This window comes from Carassius auratus, chromosome 36, assembly GCF_003368295.1.
Source record: "Carassius auratus strain Wakin chromosome 36, ASM336829v1, whole genome shotgun sequence".
Lineage (NCBI taxonomy): Eukaryota > Metazoa > Chordata > Actinopteri > Cypriniformes > Cyprinidae > Carassius > Carassius auratus.
Window position 1 is genome coordinate 5,573,345 of NC_039278.1, and position 11,057 is coordinate 5,584,401.

The 11,057-nt window shown below is 37.1% G+C and overlaps 2 protein-coding genes and 1 long non-coding RNA gene across 6 annotated transcripts; 1 reads left to right on the plus strand and 2 right to left on the minus strand.

Moving 5' to 3' along the window:
* Nucleotides 1-659: 659 nt before the first annotated feature.
* LOC113055036 (uncharacterized) lies at nucleotides 660-3,391 on the plus strand. Of its 3 annotated transcripts, none has more exons than XR_003277487.1 (6): nucleotides 660-1,860; nucleotides 2,410-2,570; nucleotides 2,657-2,832; nucleotides 2,922-2,972; nucleotides 3,075-3,101; nucleotides 3,180-3,391. It is a non-coding gene; the product is annotated as an uncharacterized LOC113055036 (long non-coding RNA). The 3 variants fall into 3 exon arrangements; XR_003277486.1 differs by having other exon boundaries at nucleotides 660-1,613; nucleotides 1,752-1,860; nucleotides 2,410-2,832; XR_003277485.1 differs by having other exon boundaries at nucleotides 2,410-2,832.
* Nucleotides 3,357-6,716, minus strand: mrpl4 (mitochondrial ribosomal protein L4). Its single transcript, XM_026220977.1, has 9 exons — nucleotides 6,521-6,716; nucleotides 6,309-6,390; nucleotides 5,897-6,065; nucleotides 5,755-5,806; nucleotides 4,582-4,699; nucleotides 4,383-4,489; nucleotides 3,862-3,971; nucleotides 3,682-3,755; nucleotides 3,357-3,550 (listed from the first exon to the last, which is right to left on the minus strand). Exons 1-9 carry the CDS (start codon nucleotides 6,566-6,568, stop codon nucleotides 3,405-3,407), a joined length of 906 nt encoding a protein of 301 aa, XP_026076762.1. The 5' UTR covers nucleotides 6,569-6,716; the 3' UTR covers nucleotides 3,357-3,404.
* Nucleotides 6,717-7,472: 756 nt separating this feature from the next.
* Nucleotides 7,473-10,614, minus strand: c36h6orf120 (chromosome 36 C6orf120 homolog). 2 transcript variants are annotated; one of them, XM_026220978.1, is made up of 3 exons: nucleotides 10,475-10,588; nucleotides 9,571-9,665; nucleotides 7,473-8,582 (listed from the first exon to the last, which is right to left on the minus strand). In XM_026220978.1, exon 3 carries the CDS (start codon nucleotides 8,547-8,549, stop codon nucleotides 7,983-7,985), a length of 567 nt encoding a protein of 188 aa, XP_026076763.1. In that variant the 5' UTR covers nucleotides 8,550-8,582; nucleotides 9,571-9,665; nucleotides 10,475-10,588; the 3' UTR covers nucleotides 7,473-7,982. The 2 variants fall into 2 exon arrangements, with proteins under 2 accessions (XP_026076763.1, XP_026076764.1); XM_026220979.1 differs by lacking the exon at nucleotides 9,571-9,665 and having other exon boundaries at nucleotides 10,475-10,614.
* Nucleotides 10,615-11,057: the final 443 nt, after the last annotated feature.

Consider the following 11,057-nt stretch of genomic DNA (forward strand, 5'->3'; position numbering starts at 1 on the left):
AAATAGTCCTTTTTAGGAGATTTGTTGAGCTTCACGGCTTTTCTGTCAATATTCCTCTACTAAACCTCCACACCATCTACCAGTCAGGCGATGTAGTATTAAAAATGCATGTTTTTTCATTCATGAGCCGTGCTGGGAACTTGAAGGCGATTGGACAGGAGTTCAAAGGTTTGCGTAAAATAGGCGTGGCCCAGTCTCCGGGTACCGCACGTAAACAATACCTTACCACTCTCGGGTCATCCTTGCTTTTCTTTTCTTTTTTTGGCCAGGCTGTCAGTATTTTAAAGGTAGTATAACTTCGTACCAAATTTAAATATGATAACACTCGTCTCCGCCAAGATTCCATTGTAACTACAATACTGTTTTATGCATAGAAACATGGAATTACCGAGCTGTTGTCTGAAGAGAAATTAAATCAAGTGAAAATGAAAGCTTTTTTAATTGTACGAGATCCAATATGTTATGGAAGATATTTTGATATTTACTTTGTAAAGGACAGTAAAAAAAGGCGCTTAATAATAAGGCAAATGATCGATCGATCAATCAATCTGTAATTAAATATGTAATAAAAATATAGTGTAGTTAAAGTCATCAGAGGTCTCCCGTACACGAGAGCGCGCTTTCACCCAGTCATGGACGCGCTTTCTTCCTCTGCCATCTGTGTGTTTGGAACGGAACCGCCGCCGTTGTTTTGGTACTGAAGACAACAGCCATCAAACATGAGCATTTAAAGCTGAGGAAAACAGAAAAAAAAAACATTGTGCTTTAAACTTCCCGTATGTTCTCTTTTTATAATTTTCCACAACAGCCTTCTTATTTCTAACGTTACACTATGTTGCTTACATTGAGGAAGTTCAGATTTGTTTTCACTCAGCAGATAGATGTTTTCTCTTCAGAAAATACGAAGTAACTTATATAACTAATATCGAATATGTTTATTTTGTTAATAAAAATATGGAGAGTCTAGACTTTTCTGAGGAGGAGAGCCATCAGCAGTTGGCTTCACTCGGATACAGAAATATTCCCAAACAAAGAGAGGTCAGATAATATTGTTAACGGTTTCAAATCTCTCTGTATTGTCATACATCGTGCGAAACTATTATGTACAAGACTGCCATGATGGCAGTACAAACAACATGATTTAAATACAATTTACAGTAGGCTATATGTATAAATATAAACATGAACAATATACACATTTAACACAAGTATTCACGTTTTACACACATTTAACACAATAACCACAGTATGCACAGGAGATATAGACTGACTTGTATATAACTGACAGTGATGTAAGTATTGCTGTTAGATAGCAGCTGATGTGCTGTATAATGATTGTGGGCTCAAACCAAATTTCTTCAGTTGCCTGAGGAAGAAGAGAAGAAATTTCATCCTCGTCAGTGCTTTTTTTGGGGGCATTTCATTTTCACATTATAGAACATGTTTTGCCTTGAAGTAGTGCAGTCATGTTGTAAATCTGATTCGTCATGAGAAGTCAGAGTCACAGCTCCAGCGAGTGGACTTCTCCAACATCTCACAGCAGCTCCGGCAAGAGTCCACCTGCACTTATTAAAGAAGAGGGGGAAGAGAACACTCCTGCTTCATGCTTTCATGTGACGTTAAAGCATTTTTTTAGCACACTTAACCAATAACTTATCCATATTTTCCATATCTAGATTTTCTCCTCCACGTTTAATGAGGATGATCATGGAGACTCTGGTATGAATCACTACTATGATTTGTATTCACAGCACTCAGTTGCCCACAGACCGACTCGGCCCTCCACAGCACCCAACAGGCTGGAGACAGAGGAAGGACCTTCTACAATATTTCACTCAGTTTCGGATGGTAGTGAGACAAGTAATGACAGAGAACATCATTAAAAGAAAAGTATTACGTGTCATTATTGTTACAAGACCTCATTGCAACGCTTCTCCTACAGAACACATTGAGCAAATCTTGAAGGACATTCAATTTAAACAGAAAAGCTGCATGTGCATAGTATACACCACAAATGAAAGGTTTCATTAGGCTGCATTTGATAATTTTTTCAACATAAAATTCTATAAACCAGTAATGTTGTGATATATTATTACAATTAAAATGACTGGGTTTTTTTATTTCCTGTGATGGCAAAGCTGAATTTTCAGCAGCCATTACTTCAGTTTTCGGTGTCACATAATCCATCAGAAATCCTTTTAATATGCTTATTTTGTTTAATTTTTATTAGCATTATCAACAATGTTTAAATGATCAGTTTTGCTTCTTAATTTTTACTTATTTATTGGGAACCAATATACTTTTTTCGAGGTTCTTGGATGAATAAAAAGTTAAAAGGAACAGCAGTCATTGGAAATAGAAGTCATTATAGATTATGCATGTGTGTAATCATATACTTATGTTTTGTAGGTACAGTTAGTGAGCTGGAGGAGTGTCAGGAACGTATGCGGATTGGTGCATTTCGTGTGCAGTATGACTCAGAGACTGATGAAACCAGAAGCTATACTGCCAGATCCAGCTCTGTGTCAGAGGAACCCACCGATGCTTTCCAAGAATACATCAGAGGCATGGTCAGAAACACTTTCACACTTAACAATCCTAAACGGTTTCGAATTTGAATCTTAAATTTGTCCATTCAACAAACTCGATCCCACAGTGAGAGTGATGTCCGACTTCGTCCAAAGTCATGCAAGTCCACTTTTCATGTCTAGTTTCAGTTTCTTTTGACTCGTGGTTGTCAGTTTGCATTACACTCGGATTCAGTTCAGTTATACGGCCAGTTTTTAATCATCCTCACATGAGGAACTTGAAGAAAACTGATCCAGTGGCAAAGTAAGGCATACTTTTATATTAATATACAATCTTTATAAACTAAATAAACGATTCAAGACTGATCATGATGTGTTTGGATCCTCTATCAGGTTTTTCCAGTATAAGCAGGACTGGGAGATGTTAAAACCTGGGTCATTAGGGTATCATTAATCATGTATTTCTTTTTTAGTAGATGCATATATATACACAATATAGTTTGATTTCTTTTATTAAAAAATATATTCTTTTGTTTTTGTCCTCAGGAACAACTTACGTATCAGCCTCCACCAGTAAGTTACATATACTTTTTTTTTTTACAGAATTGTCTAATTCCTTTATTCTGAGTGTTTTTTTTTCTTTCTCTGTAGCAGAGACCTCAGAAGACGTACTACCCCAACACTTATGTGGTTCCAACAGAGAAGAAGCGTTCTGCTCTAAGATGGGAGATCTATGCCTTATCTTTCATATATGTCTAATAACATTATTTATTCATTAAAATGCTTTTTTTTTATTCATTGTACATGTGAAATGAGACCTCAAGATCATTGTTTTTATGAAATAAACCTTTTAATACTTTGAAGTCTGTGCTGTGTTCATGGCAGGTCGCTGTATGGGAGTTTGAAGGGATACAGGGGAGTGTAACGCACATCGTGCCAAAGAAGCTTCTTTTCAAGAAATTTGACAGCCTCCAGAGTGAGAACCAGACTCTCGTGTTTCAGCATGCTGTGGACATTTAGACCTGTAAACACCAAACAACAAAGTTTACCTTCATAACTCGTCAGTATTAAGATCATGAAAGAGCTCTGATGCAATGGTTTCATTCCTCTATATTTGATTAAGGGAGCTTTCAAATCTTTCGGTGATGTTTACCTATGGCTGGAATGATATTCACTGTTTTCAGATCTTCAGTCGCCTTAAGAATGTTCTGAGGGAATTCATCACCTCTGAAATTCATGCATGCAAAAAAAAACAAAAAAAAGATTTCACTATAGGACACAAATATGTATATCAGGTTGGCAAAGACATATGCGTCCTCATCTGCATGCTTACACATCAACGATGAGGACTGAATCCCCCCACTGTCTGTGTTTGACCAGCTCCAGGAGGTAGTGGGGGTCTGGAGTGGGAATCTCCAGTGAGTCCACAATATGAAGGTAATCCTGGAGAAATAAAGACGTTCACTTTTCACATTTCAACTAACTTTTATGAAGAAAACCATTTTGCCGCTAGTACTGATATAAGTGTATCAGTGTTGTTATTGTTAACTAAAACTATTAAAACAATTTCCATTAATTGGAATAAAGCTGAAAAAAATATATAAATCTTAAGATGAAAAATTTCAAATTATAAGTCCTAAAATTACTAGAGCTAAAACTTAAATAAAAATAAGGCTAAACAATAACAGAAAAACTACAACAAAAATATGCATAACAAGCACATCACTAAAATTAAAAACCAAAAGCATAAAACAAGTATTAAAATATTAAGAAATATTTTATTAGTACATTATACTATTCATACTGCAGCACATTCCAAACCAAGTAAAACTTTAAGAGTGTGCTTCCTCTCACCTGAGCCAGTTTGGCAGTTAAGGCGATTTTCAGTCCTTGCACCCGCACCTTCATGGGCAACATGTAATAATAGCTGGTCGGTCCCCGTGGGCCATGAGCTACTCCTCCTGAACGAGAAAGAGGAGCATTTGTTTAGTACTTCAGTGAGTGCAGTGATAGTTTCATACATCTGTGTTTTTAAGATGAAGCTCAAATCAACCTCCTCTCCACAGCGGAGAACGAATGCTTCCATGCCGTGCTCGGCCGCTTCCTTTCTGCTTCCATGGTTTCCTGCCTCCACCGCTGACTTCAGCTCTTGATTTGACTTTTGCATGGCTCTACCATAGTCAAATAATGAATGACTGTCATATGTTATGATAAACTTAAAAATAGATTTATAGAATATGACTGGGACAGTATCATTTCACTCAACAATAAAAATGAGCCGGAAATTTACTCATCCTCAGGTTATCCAAGATGTAGAAGAGATTGTTCATCGGAACAGATTTGGGGAAATATAGCTTTACATCACTTGCTTACAAATGAATCATCTGCAGTGAATGGGCTGCATGTTTGTATAAAACAAATCCATCATTAAAGTGTTTTAACTTTAGACCAGCACTCTTGCCAAAACCCAGAATTCAAAATAACATTTTCCAGTGAAAAAGGTAATCCCTGGTTGTCCTCTCACATTAAAATGCATCAACATATTTGTTTAGAATGTTTTTTTTTTTTCAATGCTTTATCTGGAAACAGCAATTTTATGGATAGAGGACTTGTATTTTAGCCAGAAGCAGTGGTTTAAATTTTAAACTGTCTCAGCGGCAGGGTTGCCAGGTCTTCACAAAAAAAAAAACACCCAATTGCTACTCAAAACTAGCCAAATCGTGTTTCGAGGGTGTTCCAAGGGATTTAAAAAAAAACACTTTATTTAGTGAGGTTCCCCTGGTAAAATTATCATTTATACCATGTTATTAGAGTCACTACAATCAATGTACATGAAAAACAACCCCCTGCAACAGCGTTAAAGTAGCATGAAAAATGCGCCATTGGCAACACTGTTCAATGGATTGGTTTCATATAAACACAAAGCTTTTCACTTCACAAGATGTTAACTGATGAACTGGAGTCGTGTGGATCACTTGTGGATTATTCTGATGTTTTTATCAGCTGTTTGGACTCATTCTGACGGCACCCATTCAATGAGGATCCACTGGTGAGCAAGTGATGTCATGCTAACCTCCTCCAATTCTGTTCCAATGAAGAAACAAACTCATCTACATCTTGGCTAACCGGAGGATTTTCATTTTGGGGTGAAACTATGCCTCTAATGCGCATTACAAGAGCAAAGTTAACACCAGAAAGCATAAATGTACACCACGTAGTAACTTACTATTCGTTTGAAATTACGTTGCCAGACCTCCACATCGTGAAGAATGTCCAGCCTATGAACAGAAACGAGAACAACCATATATTCATTAGTTTGAAACTTAACTCCAGCCTAAAAATACTTCACAGAATAAAATGACAGGTACCTGACAGGAACGGAGAAGACATCAGGGTGCAGGTCAACCACACCGAGAGGGTCACAGTCACAGCTTCCCAGAGACTCCAGCCAGGTGTGGACAGGTGCCAGGTGAGCTGGGAGAGCAGCCTCGCATCTGTGCACCACTGGAAGATCAGAGCCCACCGGAGAGGCCCTCTCTACAGAAAGAGTCACACATCTTCAGTTCACTGCTGTGCTGGAGATCATTTGACTATATTAACAATATTATCAATTGATAGAGGCTCTCCGTCTGTCATTTGTTTGAAGAGATGTATAGATCACAATAGAAAGTTCACAGTTTTATTCTGGCAGCAGTTTTATAACTACAGTAGTTTGGAGACAGAGAAATAATGGGGAGTAATGCATTATATTTACTTATTAAATAAGAAAGCTTTGCTTACTTTGTCGCCCGACTCCAATGAGATTAGATGGAAGTCGCAAATTAGATGGAAGTACGTTTTCTCCGGAGACAGATGAGATGAACTGGTTTGAGAAAACACATGACATGAGTTGACTCCTCGATGTTGCTCCAGAATGACCATCACTATCATATTCACACGCAATATATTGCATGGTTATTGCCCGCAATACAAACATCAATGCGCATACTTACCCTTTTAACAGCCGTTCTTCCACACAACGCCAACGTAGCACGAAACATGATGCGGGCTAATTAAAATGAGCAGGAGCCCCGCTGTTATAATTTCAGCGTCTTACATTAATATTGGGTTTCCCTGTCAGAAGGTCGTGATGGTGTGCTCTCTCAGTGCGCGCGCTTCCGTCGCTCACATATGACGTGAGCTGTGTTTTCTTCTTCTTCTTCTTGGCGTTTAATGGCGGATGGCTTACAACTTTTAGGTGCATTGAGCTGTGTTTTGCCCATAGACTGTAGGTTTTGTCTCCTGAATTATTAATAATAAATAGAAATCGGGGTGTGCACGATTTTTCTTTTATACTTTACTTGTGCATTCTTATTATGACTGATAACTGGCCCTTTACTATGATGTGTGGTGTTTTAATAGCACTGGGTGTGGATCCTAATGAGGACTAGAGCACGACACAGAATCAACGTGAAATCACACGCTGGTCTTTTATGTGTGAAAATACATAAAGATTGATAATTAAAAAAAAACCCTAATGTACATTCGATGAAATTAAAGAATAAATAGAGATCCTCTTTAAAATGCAAACAGGCACAACGATTAAAAATAAATAAAATTATTCACAACGTTTGCATTCTTTTTAATTTATATTACTTTTGTTTTTATTATCATTACATTTTTTTTTGTATTTACATATATAGAGCAAGGTGCATTGTTGTAAATGTAATATCCATCCCACAAGTTCTAAAATTGACACTCATTAAATTGTTAGACAAAAGAAAAAAAATAGAAGCTAATATACATATTAATACAGCTGTATCTAGTTAAGTATTTATAAAATATCATAGTATATTAACACAGTAACTAAACACAGCAACATCAAAGCACTTAACAATTTGCTATTTGCACAAAAAAAAAAAAAAAAAAAAACCCTGAACACAAAGTGAAGCTGGACACAACAAGTTTCAAAAATAAGTCGTTTTATTTGTATCTTACAACTACAGGTGCATAAAAGTCTTTACGGCTTATTAGTCAACAGACTCTTGTCTTCACAATAGGCACAACAGTATGACCTTCGTAACAAGGTGATTTGTGTGATTGCATAGTGCAGTTTAAAACTTCAAATTCACATCCCCAGGTCAGTAAAAGACAGACAAATGCACCACACAACAGATTGTTTTTAACTCCATCAATAAAATATAAGAGAATTCGTGTTTGACATTTCAATCGTGTTGATATGCCATCTAATTTGACAAACAAATTCAGAATTTGCGTATTAAAACGTCAGAAGATATTTACATATTCTCTATAGAGTGTTGATGGTGCAACTCAAGATTTTAACAAAACCCCAGGCAAAGCATTTCTGGCTCTTTGCCAAAACTGGAAGAAAAAAAAACCTTCCGATTTGATCTAAATAAGAAAAAAAATTATAACTGTGGCAAATGTGTTATGTTGGCAGCTTGGACATCAAAATCAAAACAAAATTTCAAGTATGATCTTAAGAATCCCAATCAGTATAGTCCACAGGATTGATTCCTCTTCTTCCGTCCCGTCCGCGGGGCCCTGAGAGTGTTGAGACTGTCCAGGAGTCTCATCTGAGGAATACGAGTTTTTCTCCACTTCCTCTTCTGTGAGTGCCGTCTGGTCGTAAAACACCCTCATCTCAAACTCACTCTCCATGTAGGATGGATGTCCGTAGATCCCAATCCCAACAGGCCTAACAAAATCCCCTGGGACGACCACCACGTCCTGGCCACAGGTGGTAGACTGAAGCTTGTAGGTATCAAAGTTTGGCCTCAGCGTCTTGTCAGAGACGTAGAGATCTGCGTCTCCCTTAAGGCTCTGCATGTACAGGATAATACGTCCTTCGTGGTTGAGACGCAGGTAGCTGTAGTTTCCTGCCCCAATGTGGCCTTGCACGACATGGAGCAGGACCCATTCATCTGGCACAGCAGCATCCTCTGAAAGCTGCAGAGAGCCCAGGGCCCGGGACAGGGCCACCAACACCAACAGACCACCCCAACACAGCACCATGGTCATAGCTGCCAAACCCCAGCTACACCTGTAACCTCCCTGCAATCACAAAAAGAGATTCTTTCAATGTCGTCACGACCATAAGATTCCAAAGAAAATGGATTTGGATTGGACCAACTCTTGGAACTGGGTTGAAAAAAAGATGCTGAAAAACTAATTAAACCTTCACTATTGTATAATGTTGGTCAAAACATTTCAGAAGTGTTGAGATACGTTAGATCCCAAAAAAACTGAAATATCCAGATTGCATCAGAAGGGTGGGATCATGGATGGAATAAAATGTAACAAAACTTTAAATTGGTTCATGGACATTAGTATTAGCTACAGGGGTTGTATACTCATATTTATATTTTACACTTGATTTATGTATTTTTTTATGTTGTGTTCCAGTTTTTTTGACCCGGAGAGGATCCCACCCCAAAAATGGTAATGTTATCACACTGGATTAAAACCTACTAACTTTACTCACACAGTGTATAACAACTTCCCAGAAAGAAAAAATAAATAAATATTAATTTTTTGGAACAGATTGATCGTAGGTCTTATTGTTTATGCAGTAATGAGTTTATGAACCTTAATTTTTGAGAGAACAACAAAATCATCCACAAATAATGTTTTTTTTTTTCTTCACTCAAAAACTGAGATGCAAAAGCTGAAATCAATGAGGCCAGTTCTAACAACAAATACAAAACCTGCGCTAATTGAATGAAAAGAAGTTGACAAAAAGATTGAACCCGTTTGGTGACATACAGCATAATGAGATGTTTACATGGTAAATGATTTTCAGCCCAGCATAAGGGTTCACAGTTTACAGTTCTAAGAAGCCTAGCTTTCTTTAAAAGAAACTGAAAAACACAGTGACCCTGGGTTTATTATTCTACCGCTTGTTGTTTATATACACATCTACATCTAAATTTAGAGCACTAGTAACGTGGATAAGGTATTTTCTGGATAAGGTATTTTCTTAAAAAAAAAAAAAAATAATAATAATAATAAAAAAGCAGGAAAATAAAATAAATTTAATTACCTGTTCCTGAACAGCAAAACATTTAATTTCCAAAACCAGATTACTCGTATTCAGATCTTTCAACAACTGGGACCTGGACCTGATACGAGACTACACTGAAAAAAATGAAAATAATAATAATAATAATAAAAAAAATTATACTTCAAAATGTCATTTTTTTTTATTTAATGTGTTACTTAATGTTTCTTTGTATTAAAATGTTTGTATCTATAGCAATTCCTGAGTCATATTTGTTTCTACAGCTTTTTTTCTCCAGTACTTGTAGAGCTGTGTTTTCTGTGACTTTATGGTCAGGCATTCTGAATCTAGACCCTGCATAGCAATGGAACGACGGCATTTGACACAAGTCACATATCTGGACGGACAGCAGACTGTTAAAAATATCTCTGACGCTATTTTCAAGCAGCCACACACACTCACATACACGCACACGGAGAGAGAGAGCCAAAGGCAAAAAAACCGGTTCTTTAGATACTTTAAGCGAACAGAGCATAAAGACTTCTTCGCAGGGCGCATGGACAGTCCTTAAGTGGATCGTCCCAAGAAAATAAAGCTTTTGTTGCATAAGCAAACAGTCGGAAGTGAAAGCATAAGTTTAAATATGACGTGACTTTGAATAGAACAGCGCTGTTAAAAACAGACTTAACGTTAGCAGCTAGCTGAATCATTTCTGAAATATAGGACACCTTACAAAATTATTCACTCAGCACGATGTACTATAACACACTCAGTTCCTAAATTAAAATCATATTTAATTTCTGAAACTGGCACAAAACAAGGTGCGCTGTTTGGCTAGCTAGCTGGCTAACAGACCAGTCGTTTTTATGACACTGAAACAAAATAACTATTCGTAATTAACGCAAGTCCTCTGATATGTTGACAGATATGAATTGTTTTGAGTTACCGGTGCATTGTCAAAAATACTCCATGGGAAAGGAGAGTTGGCGTCGTTATGTTTTGAATTAGCTGTTACAGGTGTTGAGTTGACTACTCGACGCTCAGGGCCTGATGGCACTATGACGCGCACGTGCGCCCTCTGTCGGTCAGGAGGACAGCAGCGGACAGAGCACGTCACAGCATACGGTCCTGAAATTATGATGTCTCAGAGAAATTAAAAAAAAAAAAAAAAAACTAAATTACTGTAATAATCTAATTTTTTATTTTCTATATTGTATTATTTTGTTTATTACTTAACATTTTGATCTATTTTTATGACCCTGGATCTTGGGCTTTGTTGTTTAGTTTTATTCATAATTTGCTCCTTTGCTATGTTTTTTTTTTGTCTCTTTCTTGTTGTTTTGTTGGATTTTCCTTTCCTTTCATTTCCTTTTCTCTCTTTCTCTCTCTCTCTCTCATCTCATCATCTTCACACACACACACACACACACACACACACACACACACACACACACACACACACAAAGGAATACTTCAGTGTTATTTGCATGTTAGTTAAATAAGAGTTTTATTCTTTCGAAAGAGTTTAC

Excerpts from the sequence above, each read along its gene's own strand:
- c36h6orf120 (XM_026220979.1), bottom strand. The coding sequence starts at position 8,549 with ATGACCATGGTGCTGTGTTGGGGTGGTCTGTTGGTGTTGGTGGCCCTG.
- mrpl4 (XM_026220977.1), bottom strand. The coding sequence starts at position 6,568 with ATGTTTCGTGCTACGTTGGCGTTGTGTGGAAGAACGGCTGTTAAAAGG. Across the intron at positions 5,807-5,896 it reads GTCTTCTCCGTTCCTGTCAG|GCTGGACATTCTTCACGATG; the intron begins GTACCTGTCATT and ends TTCTGTTCATAG. Across the intron at positions 3,756-3,861 it reads TCAGTCCTCATCGTTGATGT|AGGTGATGAATTCCCTCAGA; the intron begins GTAAGCATGCAG and ends CATGAATTTCAG.